The sequence below is a fragment of the Schistocerca gregaria genome, chromosome 5, assembly GCF_023897955.1.
Source record: "Schistocerca gregaria isolate iqSchGreg1 chromosome 5, iqSchGreg1.2, whole genome shotgun sequence".
Taxonomy (NCBI): Eukaryota; Metazoa; Arthropoda; class Insecta; order Orthoptera; family Acrididae; genus Schistocerca; species Schistocerca gregaria.
In genome coordinates, this window is record NC_064924.1 from 196,025,538 (window position 1) to 196,040,568 (window position 15,031).

The 15,031-nt window shown below is 41.5% G+C and overlaps 1 protein-coding gene across 1 annotated transcript; it reads right to left on the reverse strand.

Annotated features, from left to right (window-relative positions):
* Positions 1–1,433: 1,433 nt before the first annotated feature.
* Positions 1,434–9,667, reverse strand: LOC126273064 (chondroitin proteoglycan-2-like). The gene is made up of 3 exons (XM_049976470.1): positions 9,576–9,667; positions 4,678–4,757; positions 1,434–2,864 (listed from the first exon to the last, which is right to left on the reverse strand). Exons 1-3 carry the CDS (start codon positions 9,640–9,642, stop codon positions 1,800–1,802), a joined length of 1,212 nt encoding a protein of 403 aa, XP_049832427.1. The 5' UTR covers positions 9,643–9,667; the 3' UTR covers positions 1,434–1,799.
* Between the last annotated feature and the right edge of the window lie 5,364 nt (positions 9,668–15,031).

Below are 15,031 nucleotides of genomic sequence, written 5' to 3' on the forward strand. Positions count from 1 at the left end.
CTTCGGTACGATCGGTAAAATTGATACATTCCTGAGAACACTATTTGTACCATACTAAGGAAACAAGTATATAGTTCATGGAGGGCGGTCTAGGACATTCCAAAACGGTGACAAAAAAAAAGCGATAATGCAACCGACAATAAAACGTTATAGATCTGACGATTAAGGACTCGCATTCGGCAAGACGACGTTTCAGTTCCGCGTCCGGACGTCCTGATTAATGTTTTCTGCGATTACCCTAAATTGCTCAGGTAAATGCCGGAATGGTTCCTTTGAAAGGACACGGCCAACTTCAAAGCCGCGCGGAGTCGCCGCTCGTTTTGATGCGCTTTGTCACGGACTGGATGGCCCCTCCCGCTGGAGGTTAGAGTCCTCCCTCGGGCATGGGTGTGTGTCTTGTTCTCAGCTTCTGCTTGTTTAAGTTAGTTTAAGTAGTATATAAGTCTAGGAGCCAATGTCCTCAGCAGTTTGGTACCTTAGGACTTCACAAAAAAACAAGTGGAAGTAAGTGGAATAAAGAAACACTCCGCCCAAATTTACCTTGGAGTGCTAGTGTGAAAATTCTCGCGAAACTGAGTGACCACACCTATTCAGTTAAGGAACTGACTGAATGGTAAAGGCAAGAGGCTACGTTCAGGTCTTACACTCTTTTTAAGCCGACCCCTTCTTGTTCTTCCACTTTCCCTATGTCTCATTCTTATTTTTCTCAGAATTTCGAACATCTTGCACCACTTTACATTGTAGACCATTTTTTCCAGATCGACAGTTCCTATGAACGCGTCTTGATTTTTCGTCAGTCCTCCTTCGATTATCAACTGCAAGGTCAGAACCACCTCTCTTGTACCCTCACCTTGCATAAAGCCAAACTGATCGTCACCCAACACATGACCTAAAAGAATAGTAGAACGTAAAAGAATAAGATATTTTTTATGTTACTATGATACGATGTTAGCAGCTACTGCGACGAAATTTCTGTTTAGTCATCGATGCCACTGTGACGAAATGGCTATCACTCAGCGGCTGGAGTTAATCGCAACGGGTTGCTGTGACACCGGCATACAAACGTGGATTCTTTTGCATTCAAATGGTTCAAATAGCTGTAAGCAGTATGAGACCTAACATCTAAGGTCATCATACCCCTAGACGTAGAACTACTTAAACGTAACTAACGTAAGGACATCACATACATCCATGCCCTAGGCAAGATTCAAACCTGCGACCGTAGCAGCCGCGTGGTTCCGGACTGAAGCGCCTAGAACCGCTCGACCACAGCGGGCGGCGCCAAGTGTTCAAATACTGCAAATCAGCTCAGCAATATCGATTTCTGTTAAGACGAATGTTTGTAGCCAACTGCATCTTCTTGTTGCATAAAGAAACTGGAAAGTTTATCTTCCTGATAGTTCTCCTATCAGGAAAAGAATGGAAGTAAGATATTTATATTGCTTCAATTAATTTTTATTTCCATCTTTAATTGACATCTAATGTATAGGAGTGCACAATCAGTAGATTTGTATTTACCTTAATACGTACAGCTTTTAAGAAGTATTTTATTTTAACTACAGTCCAGATCGATAACTTTTACTTTGAATTAGGAGCCCATCAGGTTTAAATAAAAAGGAAAATGTCTATGTAGACTGTTAGTTGTTAACTTTACCTTTGATTCCAGGCACTTTGTCTAAAATTATCTCATTTTGAATGGTATTGATACAGAAATGTTTAAATTAAGTAGTCATGTGGTGACAGTACATTCTTTTTCGTCATTGCATCTCTTTGTATTTGTTCCGACGATAACTACCGTTTCACGCTGACGAGCAGCCGGCATTTGCAGCGTAGTCGCACACCCTCAGCTTTGCGTTGTAGTGAAGACCAGCAGGACATGGTATCAGCCAGGCCACTCCGTTCTCGTCGCACTTGTAGAAGCTGCCGCAGTCGCTAGGGTTGACAAGCTGGATAGCTTCCTTGGGATTCGCGATAGCTGGACACTTCGGGGCATCGGCTGGAGGACTCGCTGCTTGATCAGCTTCACCGGCTTCGTCTTCAGCGTTTTCTTCTTCTGCCGGTTCTTCGGCAGGCTGTTCAACGGGACCCGGCCGAGAGCAACCAGCACTTTCTGGGTAGTCGCAAACTCTGAGCCTCGCGTTATACTCAAGACCAGCAGGGCAGGCATTTAGCCAGGCCACCCCAGCCGCGTCACACTTGTAGAAGCTGCCGCAGTCCTTCGGATTGGGTAACTGAACAGCTTCTTCGGGATTCTCAACGGCTGGACACTGTGGGGCATCGGCCGGAGGATTCGCTGGTTGCTGAATTTCACCGGCTTCGTCTTCAGCATTGTCTTCTTCTGCTTCCTCAGCCGGTTCTTCGGCAGGCTCTTCAACGGGACCCGGCCGAGAGCAACCAGCACTCTCTGGGTAGTCACAAACTCTGAGCCTCGCGTTGTACTCAAGACCAGCAGGGCAGGCATTTAGCCAGGCCACTCCAGCCGCGTCACACTTGTAGAAGCTGCCGCAGTCCTTCGGGTTGGGGAGCTGAACAGCTTCTTCGGGATTCTCCACGGCTGGACACTCAGGGGCGTCGGCTGGAGGAGTAACTGGTTCCTCTACTGCGGGACTGTCATCTTCCACGGGAGTCTGCTCATCCTGTGCTGGTGGTGGTGGTGGTGGTGGTGGTGGACGCCAGCCGCCGGTGGAGCAGCGAGCCCTCTCGGGGTAGTCGCACACACGCCGCCATGCATTGAACTCCAGACCCGCTGGGCACTGCCGGGTCACTATCCTGCCTGATGGTTCACACTGCAGGAAGCTGCCACAGTCTTGTGGATTTGGGATCGGGCCGGTTGCGTGCGCGCATGAGACGAGTCCAGGTTTCACCTGAAACATATCATCGAATCTTCATTGCGCCTCATTCACTTATTTCACTTCAAGTATCAGAGGGAAATTGGCAGCGAGTTTATCAGTATGTAATCAATCACCAGACATCGTTCTGTGAATGAACCGATAACAAAAAACCGAGTTGTTATTCTTTGATATTGTCAGTGGCGGTGTGATCTGTTGGTTTAAAATATGTGTGGATAAAAACCCTATGCCAAGATTGCAAATTTTCTTCATTGAGTATCACTTTCTGCTGACTACCGAGCCATCTTCAGAACAATTTAAAATGTTGTTCAGCATGTGACACTCATTACATTTTATCGTATTTTTTTATTTAACCAAGGCGTCTTAGCCTTAAATAGACGATAGGTAATGAGCGTCACACACTGAACAAGATTTTAGATTGATCTGAAGAGGGCTCGGTAATAAACCGAAACCGGTAATCAGAAAAGAACATTTTCAATCTCGACCTTGAATTTTTATGCACACGTTTTATACCAATTTGTGGTGACATTTCGTGCAAATTCATGTATTTGAGAAGGAACCACCAGTAGTGTGGAACGCACCACGATGATTGAGTTCTGACCTGCTGCCGCGAGGCGAACAGAGTGAATATGGAGACGTTTTGTAGACCAATAAAGCAACATATCCAAACATAAACACAAGCTTTTTTTTTTTTTTTTTGATTATTGAACTGAGACTAGTTTGATGCGGCCCACCACGAATTCCTCTAAGCGCCACCCTCTTCGTACCAGAGTAGCACTTGGAACTTACGTCTTCAATTATTTGCTGGACCTATTCCAGCCTTTGTCTTCCTCTGCAGCTTTTACCCTACACAGCCTCCTACATTACAATAGAAATTTTCCCTTGATGTCTTAACAAATGTCCTATCGTCCTCTCTCTCCTCTTTCGCAGTGTATTCTATATATTCCTTTCTCTTCGATTCTGCGCAGAACTTCCTTATTCGTTACCTTATCAGTCTACCTAATTTTCGACATACATCTGCTGTAGTGCCACATGTCAACCGAAATTGAGACAGAAGTTAAATTCAGGATGTCATCACAAACAGTCGGGAATACGAGTATTACTGGAAACTGGCTTTGGATTTCGCGCTGCTATGGGATGTTTACCGATGACAACAGAGACTTGCCACTTATAAAGCCTAAATGGTGACAGGATCTGGCAAGAATCGTAAGCCCTCTTGTGACATTCTTCATTACGCGGGTAACAAAACGCATATGCCTGCAGGATAATGCATTATCCCACACTTCAGTCCATACCAGAAACTCCTTCAGATATGCATGGATACTTTACTGTCCTGTACCCCCCCCCCCCCCCCCCCCCACCACCACCACCACCACCACCCACCCTGATTTACCAACCAAGGAATATGTCTGGGAGGCTCGGAGGACGTGCAAATTCTACTAGCGTCTAGACAGAAGCTTTCGTCAACAAATACAGTACGTGTTACGACGAATTCAGTGCTGTATTTGTGTTCGTATTCGGTAGGGTAGAACCTCATACTGATGTTGACTACGGGCATCAGTTCTGTAAGGAAAGGTAAGTTAGTCATTTAATACCCGTTATGTGATGAACATCATCAAACCACTTCATAAATATTGGGCACTGCTTCATGATGTAACACTTTCTATTTCCGTCAAGGATGCCCAAAGTGTGAAATATCGCTCACAAAAATGAAAGTCGACAAACTGCAGAGCCACGCTGGAACTTTTTACCACATTTGCTTTAGTAGCAAGAAAGGGAACGAAACACAAGAACTTGCACAAATAACTTTTCTACACTAAACACTTACCGCTTCTCTCGTGTGTAGAGTCGCTGCATCTGCGAAAGACGCGACTGCCGCCAGCAGAGCCGTCACAAGTATCACGAGACCTGCAAAAAGGAAGCAGAGCGAAACGATTAGATGGTGCCAGTCCGGGTGACTTGAGTTCTGTTTCTTTACGCGATATACCGCACGTAAACGTTCGGTGTGACACGTACATACTCATGGGCTACTGTAATATCAAAATCGATTAAAGTTGTTTCTTTGCGCGATATACCGCACGTAAACGTTCGGTGTGACACGTACATGACTCATGGGCTACTGTAATATCGAAATCGATTAAAGAAATAGTGAAAAAGAATTGTGACTTGTAGCCCCAGGACCAGAATAGTGAATGTGGTCAAATGCCTTCGGGCGTCTCGGCCTGTGCATTTCAGATATGAACCTATTGTTGTTAAGTCACCCTCCTTCCAGAGGCATTATTTGCTCTATTTTGGCGAATATCTCTGGCATCTGACCAACATTCCAGTTGGCAGGTCAGTGGAAAGGAGAGAAGTTTGGGGATTAACCGCCTCGACTTCGAAGCCTTTACAGATATCGTACAAACTCACTGCGAGCGAAATCGGTCACATCCTTTTCAAACGAGACATTGGGATATTTTTAATTTAGGTTTCCCTGGCGTATACTCCTGACGAAAGGCTCTTGGGTCGCCAGCCAAGTGGCAGAGCTAAGGTTTCGGGACGTTTCGACGAACAACATACTCAGCATTTCCTGGTAAAGTGTCGGATAACTGCGTATGTACGACTGTTTATGGATGGGCTGCACCACTATTATACATTATAGATTGAGATTTCTGCAATATCTCGACGCTTCGCCGAATATTCTTCTGGCAGATAAAACTTGTGTCTCTGTGACAGACACTCGAACTCAGGACCTACGCCTTTCGCGGGCAAGTGATAGAGCACTTGCTCGAGAAAGGCGTAGGTCCCGCGTTCGAGACTGGGTCCCGCAAACAGTTTTAAACTTCCAGGAAGTTTCATATAAGTGCACACTCAGCTGCAGAGTGAAAATTTCATTCTGGTAGCATCCTCTAGGCTGTAGTTAAGCCATGTCTCCACAGTATCCTTTCTTCCGGGAGTGCTAGTTCCGCAAGTTCTACAGGAGAGCTTATGTGAAGTTTGCAGGGTAGAAAACGAGTTAGAGGCGGAACTGAAGCTGTGAGGAGGGGCGTGAGTCGTGCTTGGGTAGCTCAGTTGGTAGAGCACTTGCTCTCGAAAGGGAAAGGTCCCGAGTTCGAGTCTCTGTTCGGAACAGTGTTTTAATCTGCCAGTAAGTTTCATATCAGCGCACTTTCCGCTGCAGAGCGAAAATTTAATTCTGGATGATAACGTCTTTTGGAATGTTGCGATAACTTAATGGTTCCACCATAGAAATTTCCATCGTCCGGACATTTGCCTTAAGTTAATTGAAGAAAATGTATCTGTCGACGGCACATGTCGTCTTACGGAATGCGAGCTCAGATCCCTAGGATGTGTGTCGCTTCCATCGTTCAAGGGCGATAGGTCATATACGCGTTTCGAGCAGTCTAATCCATAGCCTCCATCAAATCGGAAAGAAAGAGAATTATTACGTTGATACAAATCACGCAATAATGTAGCCAGTAAGAATACTATACAGAAGAAATACAAATATCAGTTCAACCTTAAGAAAGGTAAGAGGAATGCTGAAACTTAGTTGGACGGATACTATTGAAACGCTATTGATTCGAAATGGCAGGAAAAGGAATGTATGGCACACGTTCAGCAAACACAGATATTGGACGTCAGGACACATCCTGGACTGTCAAGGAATTGTCAGTTTGGTAATGGAGCAAAGTATGGGGGTAAAACGCATACAGGTAGCTCAAGGTTTGGCAGCAATAAGTAGCTTCCCAAAGAAACTAGGTTGCAAATGTGAAGTGGCTTGCGTAAGACAGAATAACGTGGAGAACTGTATCAAACCAGTCTTTGTGCTCAACCCCAAACAACAACCGTTGCAGAGGACACTGAGTGTCTCTTCTGCTATTATGCCTGTGAATGGAAACATAATATAAGAAAAATAAGACACTGCTATAAGTTTTCTCTATGTAGAGAAAGCATTGAACTGTTCTAAATGGCGGAAATATTGGTAAATCTCAGAAAAAAATTACATGAAATATGAGGGAAGAATAAGAATAGAAGACTGAAAGAGAAATAGTAGGATGAAAAAGGCGTGAGGGAGTTAACCAGCTTTTCTTCCCTACTGTTCAAACTCTTTGTGGAAGAAGCAACGAGAAAAATGAATTGCAGAGTTCAGAAGACCTATTAAAATTCATGGTAGATGGATATAAACGACCAGATTTGCTGATAACATTCCTCTCCCTTGTGAAAATGACGAAAGCCTGTAGAACCTGTTGAATATAATGACCACAAATCACGGAATTTTAATTCAGAGTAATTCAAAGAAAGAAACAATATTGTAAAACATAAATGAGATTACAGAAAAATTAACCTCAGAATCAGGCAGTCTCTCAGTAGACGAAGTGGAGGTATTTCATTACCTGCTAGTGTACAGGAAGCAGATGGGCGCAGGCAGAGACGCCTGTGTCAAAACCTGTGACTCACTGTGCGTAAGAAATTTCTCAGAATGTGCATCGGCTGCACACCAGCATATGGTAGTGATTAGAGGACTTTGGGGAAGCCGGGAAAGAAGAGAACGGAAACTTTATAGAGGTGTAATGTTAATGAGAAATTGTGAATTGTGAGTGGAGTGATCAGAAATCAGGTTATCCGCTGAAGTGATTAAAGGACTATATGGGGAAAGAGCAGCACTATAGCAGTAGTGTTTAGGAGCAAGGTAGTTCATGAAACGACTGAACGCCACTATCACCCCGACACAGGTAAATACTAATCGGCAGGCATTTGTCGGATGCGCAGACGCAGTCTTATCTGGTTACCACGTCGTGTTGACCCAGCCCACAGTAACCCCTTCCTCTACTGCACCACAGGCCAATAACAGTGTATTTAGTAGCGCACTGACGGACAACGCGCGTTAAGTCTTGCCAGTGACCTCTAATAAGCGGCATGTGTAACAAAAGAGAGTTCTGAAACTGCTGTTGTTTTTTTACGTCACTGTCCTCTGTAAAACATATACAAGAAGGGCACCAGACAGGTGAAAGAAGGATGTTGGATAACTGCATAACTGCCCGAAATGGACCACTCCGAAACACGTTGTTCCTCACAAGTTAAAATCTAAAGCCAATCACAGTGACTGCTATGTTCGGTACTTCCGTGGAATTTTGACGTCACAGTATCACCGCCATCAGCGAAGCTTCGCGCAAGTCACTCCCGTGCTATCTTCCGATGGACTACTCGAAGTTCAGGTCGCCTACAATTTGTTGTCGCTCTATGCTTATGTATTCTCGCGCACAGAGTCTGACTTGCAATGTATCTACGACAACCAGAAGAACAGGCTGTGGTGCATGCGTCATAGCACGTGACCCTGTTGGTCTTGAGAGTGACAGCAACCGTCTCCAGCAGGGAGCCAGTAACTTCTTCAGTCGACTCTAACCATTCTTAGGTGCGTATTTTAATGCAGGCAAGCTCTCCATAGCACACGGAAAAATTAAAACCTTTAGTGGGTGCCTATCCATTGACGGATTGATTTGTGGTGGACCCTGAACGGAGCCGAGCGTTCGCGAAGCACTGCGAACAAGGCGATTTGTGCAATGTAACAAGTTCGTTTCGGGGCCCGTATTTCTTGTGGCCCCTGGTGAGTATTCAGTGACGGAGGGGATAATTTTGCTTACGCAGCACCTCAGTGTCATCTAATTTCAAAGAACGAATAGACAGCGTTACAAGCCACATTTGTGTTGTTGCTGTTTATTTAAATAAACAATTTGTTTCGTGTGGCTAACGACTTACCTTCAAATATTGATAACATGCATTTCTCGGTTGTCTGTCCAAGAACTCTCGCTAATAAACCTTACGCTGCGTGAAAATATTGACTAAATGTTAGTTTTGGTAGATTATAGCGAAATACTATCAAAAGGCTGATTAAAAACGTTAGGCGTTGTATTTTCGTCTTCCGTATGCACAGCTACATCAAACGACGACATAAACTTGCCTATCGAAGCTGTCTTTTCGCTAAAATTTACTAATATTTACTTTCAATTTTCGCTCCGTGCCGCATGTAGTAGCACAAGCTGTTGGAGAACAACATGAAAAATTGCGAATTCTGTGCAAGAGACAATGGTGGTTACCCAGAAGAAACTAGTCAAGTGTTGTAAATAAACGAAAAAAGAGACAATTATACTGATATGTGATACTATTGGGGAGCAGAAAGTGACTAATGGCTGGGAGTGCTGAACAACGTATTGATTAAAGAGTGAAGTATAATAAAAACCTAACTACTAATACAATATGCTGACCGTAGTTCGTTATTTCTAACTCGCGGCAAAATAACTGTAGAAATCTGTGGTACACTCTACACCGTACACTACCAAGAGTCCTCAGCGAAAACAAGCAGTGCACGTTCAGGAACTTTAGTCTGCACGCCGCTGCTCCTCGTCAAAATAACTATGGATTTCAAGATTAAAATAACTATGAATTTCAAGATTACTTGTAGTCTGAGGCAAGAAACATATTTCACTAGGGGAGGCACTTCTCTTCTTAGTGTGCCCTAAACAAAGAGAGGAAACGAAACGAAACTCATTAATGACTCCGTCTTGATGCCAAACATAGAATGTTTCCTTCATAACGAACAACACTATCAAAATTCGTCACTTTTACATCACTTTTATTACATTTTATTTTTTCAGTAAATCTGTGATAGAGAATAGCAAGCAGAAACTCAGCTGAAATCACACAGAAACACTAAGAAACCCCGAAAGCTGTGGCAGCGGTACTCACCTCCCATGTCGTCAGCTGTCGTTCGATGAAGGTGGCTCAGTGTCCCTTCGCGTACGCTTAAATACATGTCTGCTGTACACGTGCTCTCCGCCGGATTCCTAGGTTTGTGTTCTGGGAACGACGGGCTTCGCCGTTACAGATTATTCTGTGTTTAATACTATTTAATCCCTTTATCTAAGCAGCCGACGGCAGTGACTGATCTCGCTTGAGGTTTTGTACCGCCCACTGAACGCCGCACCAATAACAAATTTCACATTGCAACCGATAACATAGTTTCACTTGCATTGTTTCTGGATGCGTAAGAGCACTTAAATCATGGCGTAGGAGGCACATAACTCTTTTATTGCGAGGGCTCAGCCCGATGAATCCAAAGTTCTAACCTTTTTTGATTGTCGTAACAACAATTCACATAATGCACTTTCCTTTATGCAACGTCTATACTCATATATTTACTGTAGTATGCTTCCTCCGCAACATCTGTTACGACTGCCTCTACCTATTTTTACATATCTTTATACATAGTCGAATGAGCTGCTGTGGTGGGCTGAGGTGGTTAGGAAACAGCATTCGTGTTCGAGAAGGAAATCCACACACGTTTTGATTTTACGTGATTTATCTGCATCATTTTAGGCCACATCCCATTTATTCGCTCATCCTGACCAACTAAACTACCGATACGTCTCTAATTAAATCAGCGAGACACAAAACCCTATTCTTACCTTCTCTGTATACACAGGCATCTGAACGAGGTCGCTAATCACACCACAGAGAAAGGCTCTGATCAATTGTTCCATGACATATCCTTTCATTTTTATAACTTTTTGTATCTGTTACTTCCTCACATAAACTAAGGCCATAACGTTACTTCAATCTTTTCATCCCCAGCAGTGTATTATGATTCCTAAATGAGTATGATTCCTCCTGCATTCTGTCCATGTAGACCGTACTGTCAGATGCGAAATTGTAACAGAGTTTCATGAAAGCTAACGAAATCTTCCCCATGATGTTCATAATGTGGCACAACATATTAAAGCAGCTTAACAACGAGATGTAAAAATAAACGTGTGTTCCAGTGCAGTTCAATACACAGCACTATGTCTCAATCGCCTACTGGACAATGGGTCTTGCCTGCGTTGTCCAGTCTGTCGACATGTCTCGAAGGATCACTGCAACCTTAGATCGAGCGCACGTTATTACTACGGGTAGGACTTTCGAGGTGGAGCATATATTTTTCGCTAAGACCGACATGTTCCTTAAATATGTATATATGTTTGTTTTACAAAAACCAAAAGAGTTACTATAATTTGTTTAGTCATATTCTAAGGTTTTCATATGTTTTCTGCCATTGAAAATAATTCAACTTTACTGCACTAGGACAAAGATGAATGAGCGCGATGAACGATTAGTAAATAAGGTCCTTGACTCCGTGTTTATCTGTGGATCGCTTGTTCGCCAGTCCGTTGTGCTGTGCTGGGGCATCCTTATTTGATGCACAGTATCGAACAGTTGAGTTTTTAGAGAAGGATATGTAATATTTGTGAATCTGAGAGAAATCGTCTGGAATACTTGACTATGGAAATGAAAACTTGTTTGTAAACTTGTGTCATTGATTCTATTGACGGAGAAGATGTTTTGGAGCAATTTTCCAAGGACACCAATGCATACCCAAGAATGTAACGTTTGTTTGACAGAACTATTAATTGAATGTGATCTTCGCCCCTCAAATAACGAATAACATTCAAGAGTAGTGTTAATTTGATCTATTGGTTTTCAATACGTCGCAAGTAACGGATGTTACTGGACTGTTTGTAATTTTTGTATTTAGAGAATTTCATAATTTTTAGGGTCTTCTTATGTGGTACAGTCTATTTTTTCACAGTAATCAGAGTTTCATCTTTCAAGATCGATTTCCTTTAAAGTGAAACCCTCCTCGATCCTTTGTTAGTAAAATTTCGAATATTTTGTCGTGTGAGAATTGCACCTTACGCCACACGATACCACAGATTGTTTCTGACAAGCAAATGACAAGTTTTGTAGTGAGTAGTTTATTTTTCTGTTTAGCTGCATCTGCAAACTTTTGTTTGCTTTCGACAGTGTCAGTACTCCAGATACCAATCAACAAGCTCAGCATGAGGTAACTCAGTTATATTTCAGAGCTGACCTCACTTTGCATGCTCGTGAGAAAACCTTTCGTAGTCAGAATTATCAGGTGTTGTGCTAAGTAAGAAGATTAATTAGCAGTGAACAGTGTAGGTAACCTGACACAGTTATTTTTCTTGTGAGAAGACCCTATTTTATTTTTCTGGACATTTCAAGTCAGAAATTGCACTTAAAGTCACGTAACTTTCATAATGTACTTCAGCATTTAGTTACAATTAACTGTTTTTCACTGAGTACGCACTTAGTTACTTTGGCAATTAATTACATTTGTTTTCACTATGTCAGATTCAGTATTTCACTAAGTTTAAAGTTTTGTTTCACAACACTGTTAACATGCGCAACAAAGGGACAGCCAAGAGTCATATTACTCAGCAGTTGAACACGATATCCAAGGAGTACGTTACACGAAGAGTGTTTTCGAAAAAGTAAATCCATTATTTTCATTTACAGATAATTTTTTATAGAAAGCTTACACGTTCGCCTAGGATAGCCCTCTGGTTTTTCTATGATTACGTAGATAGACTGCAACACAAGTTCTCCAAAGCAAGTCAGGGCTGCGTATATATGCACAAACGTTTTGTATTTTCTCTTTCAGCTGTTATAATTTCGTTGTGATTTTTGTCTATGACTTTGTGTTTTCTTTTCATAAATATTGAATTTGAAATCTTTGTTACGTAGGCACACAATAGTGCAAACTGTATGAAATATTACAGTATTAATTAAATGTTTTCCAGTGTTAATTAGGTGTTTTCGCAGGTATTGCTACTGCATAAAAGAATTTATCACTTTCGCATTTTTAACTAAGAATTCACTTAGCTCAAATAGAAATTTTGTTTGGTAATTCAGTTTTTCAAATTGAAACACTATGGCTAGCAACGAAGTATTCTCTCATGCTATCAGATATCAAATCATATCACAAAGTAATGACTCAATAATTAATGTAAAGAAGCAAACATAACAGTCGTTACACATGAATAATTTACTTAAGATTTCAGAGAATGCAAATAACTTTCCAACACACATTAATTTTCTATCAGTTAACGCATAAGAACAGCTTTCCAACAGTGAACAAATAATATCGGAAGACGTATCGGCAGGTGACAAATCGTCTCAGCCATATGAAATTTCCATTTTATCTCCATTTCGTTCATTGAAACCGTACGCTAGCTCACATCTGTTATTAACAATACGCACTCAGTAAACATGAATGTGGAAATCTCTAATCCAGCTTTCTTAAAGTCGCTACTAAAGAAGTATAAAACACTAGAACAAAACACAAAATCACATGAACCAATAAGTAAATCACAGGAAGAAACTGGTAAAGATATCAAGGAACTTAATAAAGACTGCAAAACCTTTCTGTAGAAACCCGACAAGAGACTAGAAACGACTTACAACCTAGTATTATGAGGTTTGTGGCCGAGCTAAGCAGCCCTGATACTGAGTAAAATAATTTTAAAACCACACAAAATAACGACAAAGAAGAGCTACTTCGCAAAAATAAATACCATTCTACTCAGCACAGCACAGTAGTCTCGCAACTCACAGAACGCCACGACCACATTGGTATTACCGTTGAAACAATTATTGAACAGGCAGTCACATTAAAAGTGAACACTGACGGTGTTAAGAAAGAATGTCTTTACTTCACATGTTGATGACATCCTCATAGCTGAAAATTCTTGGTCACAGTATAACCATTTACTCAATCGTTTGTTACAGATTTTTGAAGAATCAGGACAAATCATCTCGTCTGGAGGCATAAGACCTGATTCCGAAAAACCTGAATCAGTCAGAGACATTCCATTTCTTACCACCAAAAGACAAGTTTGTAGCTTCCTTTGTTTAATAACTTTTACTGTTTTTCCTTGAGAACGAAAATTCTTGCCACCCCACAACTTTGTTCTCTTTCTGATAAAAACACAATATGACATTGGGATGAACAGGTGCAAGTAGAGATCCTAAGTTTAAAGGTTGTACTTCTAAATGCTCCAGTTCCTGCTCATGCAAACGTCTGACGCGATTTTTGTTTAGCTACTGATTCGTCAAAGACTGGGTTAGATAGTTACCTATTCCAGAAATTTGGGGGAACTGGTACAGCTTTTGCTAGTTTTGTTCTAACGAAATCAGGAAGAATTTGTCACTAATTGAACAAGAAGCTATCATTTACGTATTTTCGAAATTCCTTTTTTTTTCTGTTTGTCAAACACACTTAAGTCTGCACAGACCATCCAGCCATAAAATTTTTTATGTCTTCAAAATTAAATCATGACAGACTAAAACTGTATCTTCAAATATTCCGTTTTATTCTACTTCATATTCCAGGCTCAGAACTTCAAATTCCAGGCTCAGAAAATGTTGTCGCTGTCACTTTATCTCGTGTATCTACTGGCTTAGAAGAAAGTAATATGGAAACGAGAAAACTTCAGTATACTGTGTGCATGAAAAGTTGCCTTTGAGAACTTTATTACTTGCTCTCTAAAAGATATTCCACAGAAAGAGGATAAGGGTCCCCTCTGGAGATATCTATAAAATAAGTAACAGGATAAAACAACCACTCCCTTGTGTGCAAGAACATTCTCTATAAGTGGGATACTACCAATGACTCACTCTAGGTCTCTTGTATTCCCGATGTTTCATAAACAAATATATTTTGTACACGTATCTAAGTTAAAGAATATAAATGTTTCAACGAACTCCATACAACTTGCTATTTCATTTACGTGGAAAAGAGAATCAGAAAAGTTTCATCTGTATACAAATTGTTTTTAAGAGCAAAGCCACCACTGTTACACACTGAGCTCGACTACTTTCCATAGTTCCTACACAATTAAATGATTTAGCAGCTATAAATCTTCTAGGTCAACTCGTAATAACTTAGAATGGATTTTCGTATGTTTTTGTTGCCGACGAACTGACTTCTGAATGTGTCTCACTCACCCCTTACCGAGAGCTGCTGGGAAAACGGTATCACATGCATTTGTGAAATATTTCCTACCCGATGTAGAACACTTTGTTAAGGTAATTTCGGATAACGGTTCCCAGTTTCAGTCACACATCTGGGCAAAAACTTTAAGAAATTACAAAATTTAACTCATATTTATCTCTCTCTATTGGCCACAAGCTAATACTTCTGAAAGCCTGATGCGCGAATTCAATAAACTTAGCAAGTTATACATTCGCAGACAACATTAGAATTTCGATAGGCACATACACATGTTTCAGATCATTTTAAACGAATTGCTACATGATTCTACTTCATTGCCTCGCTTGCTTGTACTTAAGAATACTGAACC

Excerpts from the sequence above, each read along its gene's own strand:
- LOC126273064 (XM_049976470.1), bottom strand. The coding sequence starts at position 9,642 with ATGTATTTAAGCGTACGCGAAGGGACACTGAGCCACCTTCATCGAACG. Across the intron at positions 4,758-9,575 it reads GACAGCTGACGACATGGGAG|GTCTCGTGATACTTGTGACG; the intron begins GTGAGTACCGCT and ends TCCTTTTTGCAG. Across the intron at positions 2,865-4,677 it reads CTCTACACACGAGAGAAGCG|GTGAAACCTGGACTCGTCTC; the intron begins GTAAGTGTTTAG and ends GATATGTTTCAG.